The sequence below is a fragment of the Ochotona curzoniae genome, unplaced genomic scaffold, assembly GCF_017591425.1.
Source record: "Ochotona curzoniae isolate NIBS_2020 unplaced genomic scaffold, NIBS_Ocur_1.0 contig_50, whole genome shotgun sequence".
Lineage (NCBI taxonomy): Eukaryota > Metazoa > Chordata > Mammalia > Lagomorpha > Ochotonidae > Ochotona > Ochotona curzoniae.
The window spans coordinates 10,295,392-10,313,030 of NW_024466446.1; the positions used below are offsets into that span (position 1 = coordinate 10,295,392).

Sequence of the window (17,639 nt, forward strand, 5' to 3'; positions counted from 1 at the left end):
TGGCCTGGGAAAGCAGTAGACGACGGCTCAAAGCCTTGGGACCCTATACGCATATGGGAGACCTGGCAGAAGCTCCTGGCTCCTGGCTTCAGATTGGCTCAGCTCTGGCTGTTACAGCCATTGGTGGAAACAATGAATGGAGAATCTTTCTGTTTCTCCTACTCTCTGTAGATATGCCTTTCCAATAAAAATAAATGAATATTTACAAAAAGTATATCTAAAATAACCTGTGAGGTTAAGGCATGGTGATGTTTTACTGGGCTTTTTTTTTTTTTGTACCTTATGCCTTGGAGTACACATTTAGTTCAACACAAAACAGAATCATTTTAGTGCCTTTTGACAAGTGAGCAAGGAGCAAGGTGCAAATTGCCCCTTCTCATATTGGATGCTGAGACTCGGCGTGACCTGACACGTGAGAGTCACTGTAGAACTCGAACCTTTAGTTGAAAGTTTCGTTATTGTTGTTGTTGTAGTACCTGTAGCCTTTGGGGTTGGACAGATCATGAACTAAAATTATAAATACATTTTTAAGCCTCCACCTGTGGCGCTTGCGTACTGTATGGGTGCTGGTTTGTGTTCTTGGCTGTTCCACTTCTCGGCTGATGGTCCGAGCAAACGGCAGAGGATGAGCCAAATCCCTGGGCCCTCTACCCATGTGGGAGACCCGTGGGAGGCGCCTGGCCCCCCCGCGTTGGACCAGGCTTGCTCCGCCTGTAAATCTTTGACTCTTATCAATCTACCTTTCCAATAAAAATAGATATGAATCATTTTTGAAAAATGTCCTTTTCTACTTTATTTTGACTTTTTCTAAAAAAGGATGTACTTATTTTTATCGGAAAGGCAAATCAGACCTACAGAAAGGAGGATGGAAAGATCTGCCATACTGGTTCATGCTCCAAATGGCAGAACAGCTAGAGCTGATCTGATCTGAAGCCAGGAGCCAGGAGCTGCTTCTGCGTCTCCCACGTGGGTGCAGGGTCCCAGGGCTTTGGGACACCCTCTGCTTTCTCAGGCCACAAGCAAGGAGCTGAAAGGGAAGTGGAATAGCTGAGAACACAAACTGGTGCCCATATGGGATCCTGGCACTTACAAGGCAAGAATTTAGCCACTAAGCCATGGTGCCATGTCCTAGTTCTGCCTTTACAAGGAGAAAGGTCAGCTGAGACTATCATTCAGTTCTGGAATTGTAAGCGCTTGTGTCTTTTGCTGCCTGTTTCTGAACTGGCCGAAGGCTAGCCTATGTTCTCGTCTGTCTTACTAATCCTTTTCTTTGCAGTGCAATACTCCGGCACGTTTCCTTTGGGTGTATCTGCTGCTTTTTCAATAGATAGCCGTGGTTTTTCTTTTTCTCCTCTTCCACATCTGCTTATTTTGGTTCTGGCTCGGGGTAGAAAAATGATTACAGATTATATTTTGCATTTAGAGACATTTTCTAAGACACAAGCATGAAGTCGTACTGCTGAAATTTGTCTTGATTAGATAATTTATCTCTGATGAGTATGAGCTTGCAAATTGGTTGTCATTTGATCTGTGAAACACTAAAACGTCTCTTTGTTGAGACCTTCGCTTTTTCTCCTCACGTACTTTATTCCTTTGTATTTGCTTAGAAATGTGATTCTTACTTTGAAATTCATTGCAATGCTTATATATTGCTTGTTATAATTTGCTGTAGTAAAGATATTTTCTCAAAGCATTCGGTTCTTTTTATTATTATGTATTTTTACTTAGGAGAGATAGAAAATTCGTTACTGCTCTCTTCTCATTAAAAGATATGAATCATTGTTATTACATAATGGCTTATTATAAAATGCTAAGCTTCCTTTGATTTCATGTAGTTTATTAGCATAGAGAAAAAAATTGTTGCAAGACTGTGAGTAAATGTACAAAATGAATTCATAAATGTCAGGTTTGGGTAGCACAAGTTTGTTCATTTGACTAGAAGACATTTTTCTGTATGATAGAGGCCAAATCAAGAGCGTTAAGTTCTGAGACTTACCATGAACCAAATTTAAGTGCTCATTGAAGATTTTTATAAGTAATCTCATTCTACACTTGATGAAGAGCGTTTATAATGCTTTTGCAACACTTAGAGAAGTAGATATTCCAAAGCGATCCTGCCACGGTAAACTGAGCCTCCACAGGAGAGTCTTTTCAGAGCAGCCAGCTGGGAAGGACTGCCCCTTTCTGCTTTAGGGCCCCCAGTGACTCATTCCCACCTGGGGCTCGGCCTGCTCCTTTCCTGGCCCCGGAACTTGCTGTTGCTAATCCGCCCCTCCCTTGTTGTTCCTCGGGGCCAAATATCTGCAAGGCTTTAAGCACAGTTACTCTCTCTCTCACCTGTCACCATCAGTGTCTGCATTGGCACTACACTTGTTAAGGTCACAATCTGGAATGCCGTGTTGATCTTCCGCTCCTTGAAGTTCTGACTTTGCAATTTCTCCCAACCGGCAGCTGACCACACAGAGGTTTTATATCGGTGGTCACTGTGTCTTAATGAGTAGGTGTGTTTCTAGGGGAAAACAGTGATAAAAGAGAAATTTTTATCTTTCTAACTTTTTTTTAGGTGCCAGCATTATTTTAAAATTAGGAGGACTGGGAGACTAAATAAGGTGGTTACATGGCTTTTCTTTTTTTTTTTTTAAAGATTTATTTTTTATTATTTTTTTTTCATTGGAAAGGCGGATATACAGAGAGGAGGGACAGAGAGGAAGATCTTCCGTCCGATGATTCACTCCCCAAGTGAGCACAACGGGCCGATACTATGCCGATCCGAAGCCAGGAGCCTCTTCCGGGTCTCCCACGCGGGTGCAGGTTCCCAAAGCTTTGGGCCGTCCTGGACTGCTTTCCCAGGCCACAGGCAGGGAGCTGGAAGGGAAGCAGGGCTGCCGGGATTAGAACCGGCGCCCATATGGGATCCCGGGCGTGCAAGGCAAGGACCTTTAACCACTTGCGCCACCGCGCCGGGCCCGGTTACATGGCTTTTCTAAGCCTGTATTAGTTGTACCGGAATCGGAAAGAAATCTACCAACACACACAGATCTTTTAAAAAGCTTATGAGAATGTATATTATGAGACAATTTTGCATGAATTTCAAAAAATTTTGCACCCAAATAAGTGATGCTTTAATTCTGTTTTCTGTAAACTTTTTGAAATACCTGCATATTTAACCATGCAAACCAGTATTGCCCAAGGACTAATTTTTTTTTTTAAAGATTTATTTAAAGATTTATTTTTTTTTATTATTTTTCATTGGAAAGGCGGATATACAGAGAGGAGAGACAGAGAGGAAGATCTTCCGTCCGATGATTCACTCCCCAAGTGAGCGCAACGGGCCGATACTATGCCGATCCGAAGCCAGGAGCCTCTTCTGGGTCTCCCACGCGGGTGCAGGCTCCCAAAGCTTTGGGCTGTCCTCGACTGCTTTCCCAGGCCACAGGCAGGGAGCTGGAAGGGAAGCGGGGCTGCCGGGATTAGAACCGGCGCCCATATGGGATCCCTGGGAGTTCAAGGCAAGGACTTTAGCCACTAGGCCATGCTGCCAGGCCCCTAATTTTTCTATTTATATATGTATATATGTTTTAAAGAAATTTTTGACACTGATCTGCCACTGTTCTTTTAAAATACTATGTAAAATAGAAAATGTCTTCCTTATACTATATAAGGTTATGTCCATATGTGTTCATCTTTGAATTGATAATAAATTATTCTTAGTTTGCAGAAAAAACTTCAACATATGCCAGCTCCACACCCTCACCTTGATCAGGTAAAAAATGTTTCTAAAAAATTCCTTTAAATAAACTTTTTTTTTAAGATTTATTTATTTTAACTGCAAAGGCAGATATACAGAGAAGGGGAGAGACAGAGAGGAAGAGCTTCTGTCCGATGGTTCACTCCCCAAATGAGCAGCTACAATGGCTGGAGCTGGGCCAATGCGAAGCCAGGAGCCAGGAGCTTCTGCCAGGTCTCCCACACAGGTGCAGGGTCCGCAAGGCTTTGGGCTGTCCTTGACTGCTTTCCCAGGCCACAAGCAGGGAGCTGGATGGGAAACGTGGCCACCAGGATTAGAACTGGTGCCTATATGGGATCCCGGGCGTTCAGCGCAACGATTTTAACCACTATGCTATCACGCCAGTCCCTAAATACACTCTTTAAATGGACTGTGTGTAGAACTTAAATTGGAACTGTTCAAAGTCATGTCTCTAAGCTGTGTTGATAATTTGTGGAATTTTGAATGCTGTTGAGATCATCTAACGCAGCTTTGAACCCCATAGTGAACGTTTTTCAGTGTTTCAGAGTTGTTGAGACTGCAGAGCTCATGCTTTCTAGCTTGCCATTCTACATTTGATCGCCTCATCGGATGTGAATTACCACTGGAAAGTAGCCACGCGCTAGGGGGTGCTGCGTGTGGTAGCTTTTTACACTTGATCTTAGCAAAAGGCCGACAAGCAATGTGTAGTGGTTTTTTGCTTTTGTTTTTAACTCTTTTGGACTCACTGCTGAAGAGTAGGCCTCATGCAAGCATGGCTTATTAAAATAAGAATGGACTTTGAATTTCACGTTCAAGTAGCACTAAAAAATTGAAACTTGTGGTGGAGTTTTCATGCTTTGCATTTCTAGCCGTGGAAGCGAATATTGAAGATGCTAGAAGCTGCTAAATATGTTCCTACTATTCCCATCTTCCTGTTATGCAGCACATGGTAAAGCCATAAGATGACTTCTTTAAAAAAAATGTTTTTTTATTATTTTTTTAAAGATTTGTTTATTGGAAAGTCAGATATACAGAGAGGAGGAGAGACAGAGAGGAAGATCCTCCATCCGATGATTCACTCCCCAGGTGAGCGCAACGGCCGATGCTGCGCCGATCCAAAGCCAGGATCCAGGAACTTCTTCCGGGTATCCGACACGGGTGCAGGGTCCCAAAGCTTTGGGCCGTCTTTGACTGCTTTCCCAGGCCACAAGCAGGGAGCTGGATGGGAAGTGGAGCTGCCGGGACTAGAACTGGTGCCCATATGGGATCCTGGAGCGCTCCAGGCGAGGACTTTAGCCGCTAGGCCACGCCGCTGGGCCCATATTTTTTATTATTTAAGGAGATCAGATTTCATGCATTAAGTCCAAAATTATACTTTCCACTCTCCCTTCCCTCTTTCTTTTTCTCTTAGTTTTACTATAACCTACTTTGAATTTGTTTTATAGTTACAGGCTTAATCCCACTAGATAAAGAATTTAACAGATAGGAAGTAGGAAGACCACAGTTCTGCAGGAATATAGACATGCGCCTTAACCAGTAATCAGCTCTCTTTGTTCCACCCAGGGCAGAAGGAGAGAGGGGTGTGTGTGTGGGGGTGTGGGGGGCTCTGTGCCAGGCTTTCCTAGTCTGTGAGTCTTTGCTGGTTGTACTAGGGCCAGGATAACAGCAAACACCTGATGATTTCGATCACTCTTGCCTGGCATCATGTTACCCCTGAGGAGCAGGGCTGCTGTGCGGTTGTTGAAGCCGTTTCTTGGGATGCTGCATCTAATCAGAGGGCTGCTAGGAGTCCCAGCTGCCTGCTTATGGCCTGGGCCCACAACAGAGGGTGGCCCAGTTGTTTGTTTTGTTTTGTTTTTTTAAGAAATGGACGTTTAGTATTTCTCACTTTCAAATTTCTGGGAATGGTGCTTGGGGTACTTGCATATGAGCATAGATTTCGAATATTTTGTTGTGAGAAATTGCAAATGATACTCGAAAATGTAGAGAAAAGCAAGAATCCTCCCATGCACTGCTTTTCTAAATGGAATCTACATATTGCTCGTTGCATATCGCGCACACCAGCACCTCTTCAGATATCATTTGTCAAGCAAAAAAAAAAAAAATCTAGATGGAAATTTTCAGAACTCTGTAGAGACAAGACAGTATGGCATACCTGTATGTACTTCCTGCCCCTGCTGGAGTATAAGCAAATCTCAGGCATGTCATTTTGCCAGTGAATAAGGCGTGTGTGTCTTTCCAAAAAAGGAGATGCTCACACACTTTGCTGCTGTGGTCAGAGGCAGATGGCAAAATGTGATATTGCAAAGAGCTGGGATTGAGAGCTGACCAGGCTTACTTGGGTTAGGGAATGTGAAGTGCAGAGAGGAATGGCATCTCTGTGTTAGTGGGGCTCATGACTGTTTGCTGTGAGGGCAGGATGCTAACCAAGGGGAAAGCATCCACGTTCAGATGGTACAGGAGCCTTCGGTTGTAGAAAAGTCCAATTGGATCAAGACAGTATGGCCTAGTAGTAACACTGTTAGGAAGCATCTGTCAGACTCGTCTGAGTGACCCTGTTTAAGATAAGGATGTTCCTTCAGATAACCAAAGGGTCCTTCTTTCTCTTCTTCATTTAAATTTATTTATTTTTAAATGTTTCTTACAGAGGTGAGGGGATTGTAGATCCATGCAGGTCTCTGAGTGGGATGTGAAGTGACCAGGGCATGGGTGAGGAAAGAAACGCTGCCCTCCCTCCTGTGATGGCAGGGTGGGGCAAGGGAGCTGCTGAGTGCTCTTTGCTGCCAGATGAGGGGGAAGATAGGGAGATGGGGGGACACACACATACAGGCAGTCGCTGACTTCTTCCCAAGGCTGTGACTTGATAGAGATGGTGTTGGCCTCGTCATACCAGTACGGAATACCACTTCCCATACTTGCCAACTGTCTGTGTTGGGCTATAGCCTCAGAGGTTTGGTGAAGAATTTGGCCCGTAGCCTTTTTTTTTTTTTTAAAGATTTATTTTTATTATTTTTTCATTGGAAAGGCAGATATACAGAGAGGAGAGACAGAGAGGAAGATCTTCCGTCTGATGATTCACTCCCCAAGTGAGCACAACGGGCCGATACTATGCCAATCCGAAGCCAGGAGCCTCTTCCGGGTCTCCCGTGTGGGTGCAGGTTCCCAAAGCCTTGGGTCGTCCTGGACTGCTTTCCCAGGCCACAGGCAGGGAGCTGGAAGGGAAGTGGGGCTGCCGGGATTAGAACCGGCGGCCATATGGGATCCCGGGCGTGCAAGGCGAGGACCTTTAACCACTTGCGCCACCGCGCCGGGCCCGGGGGAGTTTTTTTGAACTTGTTCTTCCTTCTGTCTTTTGATGGGGCACTCTGGGTCCTCTGTTGCATATGAGAAGCCAGCTGTCTTGTCTTCCGTGTGTATCCCAGGATATTGTCTTTCCTTCCACAGAGTCAGCAACAGGGACAACCCATGTCACACATGTGCTTTGGAGCAGACTTCCATGTGGAGTTCCCTGAGGCTGGGATCAGGTGGAGTGAGCCCACTGGGCCGACTCTCCTCCTGAGTTGGTCCCCAGATCTAGCTCAGCCCAGCCTGCCACGCCCCCGGCCCAGCTTTGTGTACACTGCTTGTTTGGGGTGATCCCCAAGAATCCCTACCCTGTGCTGCTGGAGCGGGCACAAGTGCATCACAATTTGTGAAAAACAGCAGTCAATCCTCATGGAACAATGCTTGAGCTCACAATGAAGCGATAGGCCTATATGGACTCCTGTATTGAGACATTCTCACTATTAAAAACCAGCTTTTCCAACTGAAATAAAATCCATGTTAAGCATTTTTTGAAAGCCACGTTCGTTTTTGAACAACAAACTGTTTTCACTTGGCAAAGTTTTGCTATTCTCAGATTTGCTCTGTTTTGATGTGGATGTTTGAGGTGCTGTAGTGATTCCTTGAATGAGAAAGGGAAAGATTATTAAGATTTCAAAAGCTGTACTTATTATTATAGAAGAAGAGCTAAGCCGAGCTGTAGTTTCTGAGGCCGAGGTGACTGTCGTGAGCTGAGCTCTAAGTTGGCGCACAGCAGATCTCCGCAGTGTTTTCACCCTGTGTTCTGTGCACTGGACTGTAGCTGCTTGCTTTTTCCTCCTTGGAGCCCCTGCACAGAGTGAATGAAATCATCAGTACCCTTTGGGAGACGTTTTGTGTAACTGTTTTTGTTAGAGGAAATAATGTTTTGTCTAAACACTGTATCGCTAATGCAATCTGAAGAATATTGAACATGGAGCAGCTGATGGCGCAGATCAGCTGACAGAGGAGCAAACTGCAATGCCTGGTTGATCTTGAAAGGCGACATGAAGTACCATGAATGTGTTTCTATAACTTTTCATCTTAAAACTCGTGATTTCAAAAGCTACCCTGACGTTACTGTAAAAAGTGTTCATGATTCCTCTTGACTTACAGAGTATTACCACAGTTACGTTTGAGGTGTCGGGGAATGTCAACGAAGAAAGGCTCCACGAATTCATGCAGGTGTGTGCAGTTTCTAACTGATGGATGAGCTGCCTGATTGACGCGTTAGCCATGGGTGGTCTTTTCTAAAACACGTCTCCCGTCTGCTACAGGATCTGCTGTGGGAAAAGAACGTGAGAAACAAGGACGGTCATTGCATGGAGGCCATCCGCCTGAAGGTACACTGCTCCATCTGCCTTGCACACTTCCGAGCTAAGGCCCCAGTGGTGGAAGAGAGCTTTGGTAACCCACAGCTTCAGCTGGTGTTGCAGCGAAAACAATCCGTGTGCTGGAAATGTGATCCCTAAGCAGATAGGGGCTCGCGGGCCTGGCTGTGAGCAGAGACTCTTCTGGGATCACGGATTGCTCACCTAGAGGACACTGGTCATTTTTTCCCGAGAAAGCTTCGTTTCCTTAGAGAAGTGATGAAGGATGCTGCAGCTGGACCTTGTTAGCAGAGCCTGAACCTGTCCAACTCGAAGGTTTTAAAGCATTAGGATGTAACTCTTGTTGTGTTGTTTGGATGAAGGGGGCGGTGCTTGCAGCTGTATAATTAACCAGTCCGAGTTCATTTGAGTGTCTTAGCATCCCCAAGAGCGCATGAAGCTTGTCTGATTACCACTTGCCGTTACTCTTCTTAGCTAGACTCTATCCAGTTAGCAGGTGTCTGCCACGGGCCCCTAGAATGACCGCGGTTGAGACTATCAAGAAATAATTGAAATTGCTTCAATCCCTGGGCTTACTCTAGCTGCAGCTCCTCTGTAGAGGCCACAGGTGAGACCCAGTTGGCTTCTAATTGGCTCTGACCCGGAGCCACTAGGTGTCACCTGCCGTGGCATGCTTGCGGGGCTTAACTGCAACACGGGATTCCCTGCGTTCGGAATGGGGCAGGTTACCTGGAAACGTGCCGTTTTGCCATTTACACTGATGGAGCCGCTAAGGCCAGCTGATCGCGTACACACCAGTTTGGGTTTTACCCTTCTGTACGTGACAGTTTCTCTGCAGTTGTCCGTTTTTGTTCTGCTCCCAGTCTTCCTCCCTTTACAACAACGGAGGAGTCTGAGGCGGAAGAGTCTGACTTCAGAGCTTTCCTTCGCTCTCCCGTTAACACAGCAGTAGTCTTGGATCATCCTGTTAAAATTGTTAACTCAAGCAACAGTTCAAACTTCACACTTTTTTTTAAAGATTATTTCTTTTTATTGCAAAGTCAGATATACAGAGAGGAGGAGAGACAGAGAGGAAGATCTTCCATCTGATGCTTCACTCCCCAAGTGAGCACACACAACAGCTGGAGCTGAGCCAATCCGAAGCCAGGAGCCAGGAGCTCTTCTGGGTCTCCCATGTAGGTGCTGGGTCCCAAGGCTTTGGGCTGTCCTCAACTGCTTTCCCAGGCCACAGGCAGGGGGCTGGATGGGAAGTGAAACAGCCGGGATAAGAACCGGCAACCATATGGGATCCCAGCACGTGTAAGGTGAGGACCTTAACTACTACACTATCGCACCAGGCCCCATACTTCACACGTAAAATTGATGCTTGCCTACTTCTTCCCAAGGAATTCCTTACAAAATTCAAAATCAAGAAGCAGAATTCAGAGTTGGAATTGTGGTATCGTTGGTCAAGCAGCTTCTTTGGACCCCCCCCCCCCCATCCCATATCCTGGTACCTGGGATCAAATCCCGCTACTGCCACTGGGCTCGCTACTAATTCACACTGTGGGAGGCAGCAGTAACAGGAGTTCCCGGCTGCTGGCTGGGGCCCCCGCCTGCTGTGGACATTCAGCGAGTGAACCAGTGGGAGGGAGAATCTGTCTGTTGTCATAACAGAATTAATTAATTTAACTTTAAAAAAGGAGAAGCAAAACTTTGCATAGGAATTGGAAAACTGCTAGGAAACACATTCAAAATCCAAAAAAAAAATGCAAAGAACAACTGAATCATTTGTTTTATTTTTAGATTAAACTTCTATAACAACTATGAATGAACGTTTGAAAAAAATGAGTTTCATCCTCACCAAAGCCAGTTGAGGAGAATCTGAAAGTCAGCCACAGCAAGGGTTTTTGTCCCATGCTGTATTTATTTTAAAATCTTGGGGGTTTCCTTTTTTTTTAACCTTAGGTTTTTCTTTTTAAATCTTAGGTTTTTCGCAAAGCTTTTTTAATGCCCTAGCAAGTTAAGTCATCTCTGTAATTTTCATATGAGTTTGTATTTTGAGAAGGAACAACCACAATTATAGCAAGTCAGTCCACGAAGACTGTTGCTCCTCTCTCCTGTCACATTTGAGACGAGTCTCACAAATGGTTCCCCTTTGGGCAGGGACTGGTGTCAATCAAAGACAAAGCCCAGGTGATTGTACAAGGCGTCCACGAGCTCTATGACCTGGAAGAGACTCCATTGAGCTGGAAAGATGACACTGAGAGAACCAATCGGCTGGTCTTCATTGGTGAGTAACAATGGGTTCCATGTCTAAAGCCAAGTAAAAATGGATTTGAAAGGGTGGTAAAGTCCTGCCTGGAGCATTGTTCACCAAATTGGGTAAATAAGCTTGTGGTTCTCTTACTATTCGTATCATATATACTATAAAAACTTTTTAGGCCTTTCCCTCCTCTCCATACAATTTTACAAAAAAAAAAAGGGGATGTGCGCTGTGTCATTTTATGTGTATGTAATCAAGCTGTGCTCTGTTTTGTTTGCAGGCAAGAATTTAGATAAAAATATCCTTAAACAGCTCTTTATAACCACTGTAACAGAAAGAGAAAACCAGCAGAGAGCGCATGTCCAAGAAGATCAAGTTTGTAGCACTGAAAACCTTTCTTATCAAAATGTTTAATAAAAATTAGGTTTTTTACTGAGTGTCTTTCAAACAGTAATTTTTATTCCTGTGATGGATTCCAGTGTATTAAAAATAACATTTATCTTGTAGAATATACAATTTAGTAAATTGAAACTATAAAACATTTGCTACTCATATAATCTGATTCTTTTTGGAGATAGGTGTTTCAACGAAATATTTTTCACCATTGGTTTGGGAATATGCTGGATTTTTCATTCATGGAATTAATTATAATAAAGATGATTTTTTTTTTAAAGATTTATTTGTTTTCGTTGGAAAGGCAGATCTACAGAAGGCACAGACAGAAAGATCATCCCTCCATGGCTCACTCCTCAAGTGACCACAACAGCTGGAGCTGAACTGCTCCAAAGCCAGGAGCCAGGAGCTTCTTCCGGGTCTCCCACGCTGGTGCAGGGTTCCAAGGCTTTGGGCCATCCTTGACTGCTTTCCCAGGCCACAAGCAGGGAGCTGGAGGGTAAGTGGAGCAGCTGGGACACAAACTTGGTGCTTGCACGGGAAGGATTAGCCACTTGAGCCATGATGCTGGGCCCAAACTTTTTAAAATATAACTGTTTTTATTTTTGATGATTTTACATAGTTGATTAGGGTATCAGGGGCTACAGGAAGATGGGTGAGACCATTATTTCCACAGTCTCTTTATTTCCTTCCTGTATCTGGGGGAAGGGAGGAGATAAGGAGAGAAGCCACACCCAGCCTCCCAAACACCTCTGCACCCTGGGATGGAGGACAGCCACCCTAACACCATTCCAGGGTCCCTGATATGGGACATGCTCTGAGGATCCTGCCCCGAAAGTTTCGATATTTCAGCTGTTCCGAATTATTGCCAATCTTGCCACTCTAAGCACGATGAAATCTCTCCAGAATCCACTGGCTGACACAGTCAACCTTAGAGTCTCTCTTTGCTCAGTTATTCACTACCGACACTTGGCTGGGGTAGTTGATCAATTTGTTCTGTCCTCCATCCTCTGATGTGGTACCAGGTGTCCTCTACAGACTCCATGCCACTACAGGGCCTGGCACAGTCCGTCGCCCCAATCAACTTATGCACATGCTGGTGGTTGCCCTGATCCAGCTTGGCAGAGTCCCTCATCTGTCTTGGCTTTTGCCTTTGGAAGCTGTAGCCTGGCCTGACTGGGGCTGTCCCCAGTCCCAGCTCTTGCCGGTAGGTGATGGAACCTGGCCCTGTTCAGTCTGTTCCCATCCCTGACTCATGCAAACTGGTAGGTGTGACAGCCTAGCCCAGTATGACCTGCACTCCAGCCTGGTTTCTGCACTTGCCAGGGAGCTAAGGCATGCTCAGCTCTGCCCAGTCTGCCCCCTTCCAAAACCAACTCACACATTTGCCAACAGATGGAGCTGCCTTGCCCAGCCTGCCCGATCTGCAGGCTGGACTTCATGTTCACCATTGGAAGCTATGGCCCACTCAGGGAGGTCCCCAAGTTTCCCCACCAGGCTCACTCCCAGATATCATGCATGGCAGCGGGTTCTAGGCTCTTGCCTGGCATGGCCTGTCCCTCCATCTTGGCCTTGTATGAGCTGGTAAATGTTGTGGCCCGGCCTGCCCCTCAATCTGCTTTAGGATGCACATATGGGTGCTGTAGCCTGGACCTGCCCAGCCTGTTCTTGGATTTTACACCTGTGAGTGTGGGCAGGTTCCTTGGCCACACACCTAGCTCAGCCCATCACCACTCCAACTCTTGAGCTAACTACTGGGACTTGTATTTCCACAGGGTTAACCACATATCCCCAAGAATCTACCCTTGCACTTGGTTTTCTCGCGTGTTGGTTAGTGTCATGGCCACGCCTAATGTGACTCATCCCCTGTTTCAACATTCAGTCAGGTACTATGATTAGCTCTGCTAGACAGGTCCCCCAGCCCTAGCTTTCACATGGGCTGGTATGTGGCGGTCAGCAATGTTCCATGCTAACAAGCCCAACTCAGGACTCCCCCGTGGGCTGGTGTATCAGTCTGACCCATCCAGATCTTCCAGTCTCTCCCCTCCAAATTACCGGATTTGCCTGCAAGTACAGTGACCCTGTCGTTGGGCGTCCCTCAGGATTCATTCCTCACCTACACGGCCCGTGACCTTATCCGTGGATATTCCTAGGCAATAATTCCACACCCCAAGACCCCAGAGCTTACTGCTGGGTGGCCAGCACGTGAAGCCTGGCATCCATTGGCACTCTGGCCAACCACAAGCCCAGGATTCACCCACCACATGCCAGTGGTGGCTGGGGATTGGGCTCTAACATTGAGCCTGACCTCACCCAGTCCTTCCAGCAGTCGCCACACTGCCAGGAGGTCCATTTACCAAAGCCCCGAGGTCGAACACCAAAAACTTTGAAAAATTGTGTCATTTTCCCTTAGAACTTTAGCTGATTATAAACATATAAGTGTTATATTATTATAACGTTTTTACAGAACAATGATACCATTTTTATTAAATGAAACAAATAAGATTTTTCAAGCTGACAAGTGGAAACTTGTTTTAAGATTGATCTATGTGAAGGCAGAGCAGCAGAAAGTGGAGTCAAGGACAGGGAGAAGGGAGGAAGGGAGAGAGATGGTCGTTGATTGCTTCTGTTGGTTCATTCTGCAGATGCCCATCTGGGCTCCCCATGTGGGTGACCGGGGCCCAAGCACTTTGGCTGTGGTTTTTTTTACCCGCCCAAGTGCATGAGCAAGGTGCGGGATCAACGCGGAGCAGTGGAGACCCCCAACGATGCTCCAGTGTGTTCTTCTGATGCTGCAAGCTGCGGCTTAACCCACCGTGCCACAACACCAATCCAGGAGATCTTATTTTAAACCAATGCCAAGAATTATTTAGAGTACGTAATGAAACTTCAGCCATATGTTTTGAGATAATATTTGGAATATTCCAACTGTAAAGCCTTTTTAAATATATTTTCCTACTGGCAACTCTTCTTGGTTATTCTGATCTGTAATTTCCAATATCAACTGTAAAGTGATGGGGAATGTATGCCAGCTGCAAATGGAGATCAGTTTTGATCTTTATTGAAATGGTTGATGTGTAAGCAGTGGCTCAAGGTTCTTGTATTCATGCTAAAGGCTAACTCAACCTGAGAAAGACACAGATGGGGCCCAGCACAATTGCGTAGTGGTTAAAGTCCTCACCTTTCACGTGCCGGGATCCCACATGGGCGCTGGTTCTAATCCTGGTGGCCCCACTTCCCATTCAGCTCCCTGCTTGTGGCCTGGGAAAGCAGTCGAGGACGGCCCAAAGCGTTGGGACCCTGCACCTGCATGTATGTGGGAGACCTGGAGGAGGATCCTGGCTCCTGTCTTCGGATCAGCACAGCACCAGCAGTTGCAGTCACTTGGGGAGTGAGTCAGCGGATGGAAGATCTTCCTCTCTGTCTCTCCCCCTCTCTGTATATCTGATTTTGCAATAAAAATGAACAAAAAGTTTTGGATTTTAGCTTTTAGCAAAATCCAAGCAGATCCACCCATACACCCGAGACAGCTTACGTAGTGCATTAATTATAGCTCGTGAGCCAATTTTGATGCATCAGCTGCCATCCTTTATTTAGATATTCTTTTTACCTGTTCCCTTTTTTCCGAGTCGCACCCACATTACCATTCTCCTTAGACTACGCTTGGCTCTGACCGGCCTCAGTCTTGGGTTGATGACCTTGACGGTTTTAAGGAGCCCTGGTGGGGGCACAAGATGCGCCTCCTCCTCGGGGAGCTGGTGTTATGCACATGGTAAGACCAGGGGCTTCGGAGGAAGTCACAGAGGGCCAGCGACCCTAGGGAGCCGTCCCACTGCAAAGCTGCTCCTCTCGCTCGTTCTACACTATAGGGTTTATTTATTTATATTTTTTAAAGATTTATTTATTTATTGGAAAGTCAGATCTACAGAGAGGAGGAGAGACAGAGAGGAACGTCTTCTGTCAGATGATTCACTCCCCAAGTGAGCACAACGGCCGACGCTATGCCGATCCGAAGCCAGGATCCAGGAACTTCTGGGTATCCCACACGGGTGCAGGGTCCCAAGGCTTTGTGCCGTCCTGGACTGCTTTCCCAGGCCACAAGCAGGGAGCTGGATGGGAAGTGGAGCTGCCGGGATTAGAACCGGCGCCCATATGGGATCCCCGTGCATTCACGGCGAGGACTTTTAGCCACTAGGCCATGCTGCTGGGCCCATATACTAAAGGGTTTAGACAGACATCAGCAAGAACAGCCCACACTAAGGGAGTAAAGTGACGCCCTCTCTTCCCGAGGCCCCGGCATCTACAGAGTTTGGAAATCTGCAAATGAATTTATCTCTTTCTCTCATTTATTACTTAGTCCGTTTTTTTTTTTAATCAGCGTATGCATGTGCCTATTTGTTTTATACTTCGGGTTTAATGCATTGCTATTTTCCCTGGTTGCTCTAGCTGTCCCAGCTTTAGCCACGCTCTGGAGAGGCGGTGAGGGAGGTGAGATACCTGTTCTGGGGCTCCCCGAGCATGGCTCAGCAGATCAAGGCAGGAATATGGGTACATCTGTGATTCAAAGCTATAGGCTCAAGCCCATCATTTGTAGCGCTTCAACTGAATAAAATTGGAGAGCTTCCTAAGTTAAAACCCCCAGCAGTAGAGAAGCACCCCCCTTTTTCTGAAGGACTTGCAGGAAGTTGTCCTCCAAATCTGATCAAGAAGGCACAACTTTTTTTTTAAGATTTATTTTTTATTATTTTTTTATTGGAAATGCGGATATACAGAGAGGATGAGAGAGAGAGAGAGGAAGATCCTCCGTCCGAGGATTCACTCCCCAAGTGAGCGCAACGGGTCGATACTATGCCGATCCAAAGCCAGGAGCCTCTTCCGGGTCTCCCACGCGGGTGCAGGGTCCCAACGACTGCTTTCCCAGGCCACAGGCAGGGAGCTGGAAGGGAAGCGGGGATGCCGGGATTAGAACCGGCGCCCATATGGGATCCCGGGTGTGCAAGGCGAGGACCTTAACCACTTGCTCCACCGCGCCGGGCCCAAGAAGGCGCAACTTTTAAAGCACTTTGGTTAGAGTTTGCCCTTGGTGACGGCTTCCGATGTGTCACTGACACGTCACTGTCATTTCGCACATGACGCAAGATTTATCATGTGGCAGTCAAAGACATTCTATGTTGATGCTACAGTTTAAACGCCATCTGTTGTTTTCCCCAAGTAGGTCAAATTTTACATTATGATTATGGCATGTGGATTTTGCAAGACTCACAGCTACGTCATGAACATGAACTTGTATTCGTCTCAGTCAGTGCTTCTCCAGAGGCTGGGCTGACTGGCATGAGGCCAATCTAAAGGCCTTACTAACTTCCAAGGATGCCATCCCCTCCTCTCGAGTGGGCATCCTGGGTGAAGACACCTGGATGTGACTGAAGGTACTTGTCAGAGGATGGAGGCGCCTGTGCTGGGTGCGTCTGTTCCAGCTGTTGGGCCACAGATTGAAAACAGGAAATTTGTGACGACCATGAAATATCCATGAGCTCTGCTGTGTGGGTATGTTATTTCGTGAAAGCCATTTTAGGCATATGCAAGATTGTGGTATAAATTGCATTTCTTATTGTTTTCTTGTTTAGTCTTTCTTACTCCTATTTTGCCCTCCTGCCCCCTCATCCACCCTCAACTCCCACAACTTAGCAGCAGTGGGCACGATGCAGCAGCCACCCGCATGCCCCTTGAGCTAGGGACATGGTCGGGACACCCTCCAAAACACTTGAGCCCACCTTTCTGCAGGAGGGCAGGACGAGTGATGGACCAGCTACGTTGGGGTTTACAGTTCTCCGACCTTGTCTTTGCGAGTTTAAAAAAAAAAACTCCCCCAGGCCCGGCGCGGTGGCGCAAGTGGTTAAAGGTCCTCGCTTTGCACGCCCGGGATCCCATATGGGCGCCAGTTCTAATCCCGGCAGCCCCACTTCCCTTCCAGCTCCCTGCCTGTGGCCTGGGAAAGCAGTCGAGGACAGCCCAAAGCTTTGGGACCCTGCACCCACGTGGGAGACCCGGAAGAGGCTCCTGGCTTCAGGATCGGCATAGTATCGGCCCGTTGCGCTCACTTGGGGAGTGAATCATCGGACGGAAGATCTTCCTCTCTGTCTCTCCTCTCTGTACATCCGCCTTTCCAATAAAAAAAAATCATAAAAATAAATCTTTAAAAAAAAAAAAAACTCCCCCGAGCAGAGCAGGCGCTGTCAGACAGCCCGCAGAGCGAAGCGCCCTCCTGGATGGCTGGGAGGCGCGGAGGTGGGGGTGGGGGAACGCGCTCCTGGAATCTGCACAGCTGACCCCCATCATCGGACAGCGTCGGGGAGGGGGGGCGGTCAGGAGGAAGGGGAAGTGGCGGTATAAATGGGGGGAGTCCTCCACGCGGCACATCAGAGCGGCGGCACTGAAGGGCAAAGGGGGCTCTTTGCTAGATGGTGTTGGAAAAGAGGGGAAGCACTGAGGAGAGACGTTCCGGCCTCTCGGGATACCTGCCCCCAGGTTGCCAGGCAGCCCAGCCCCAGCCTCCGTAAAGACCCCCGGCCGCACCTGCTTCCCC

At 46.9% G+C, this 17,639-nt stretch overlaps 1 protein-coding gene across 11 annotated transcripts in view; it reads left to right on the forward strand.

The window, feature by feature from the left end:
* LOC121162086 (COBW domain-containing protein 3-like) overlaps window positions 1-11,197 on the forward strand; it is a 42,965-nt gene extending 31,768 nt beyond the window's left edge. For 9 of the 11 annotated variants that reach the window (XM_040988922.1, XM_040988915.1, XM_040988916.1 and 6 more), the window contains 5 exons: window positions 3,712-3,763; window positions 8,204-8,272; window positions 8,365-8,430; window positions 10,564-10,690; window positions 10,944-11,197. In XM_040988922.1, the coding sequence (XP_040844856.1) occupies window positions 3,712-3,763; window positions 8,204-8,272; window positions 8,365-8,430; window positions 10,564-10,690; window positions 10,944-11,077 (448 nt within the window). In that variant the 3' untranslated portion in view covers window positions 11,078-11,197. The remainder of the gene's footprint in view (window positions 1-3,711; window positions 3,764-8,203; window positions 8,273-8,364; window positions 8,431-10,563; window positions 10,691-10,943) is intronic. The other 2 variants (XM_040988917.1, XM_040988925.1) reach the window with 1 other exon arrangement.
* Window positions 11,198-17,639: the final 6,442 nt, after the last annotated feature.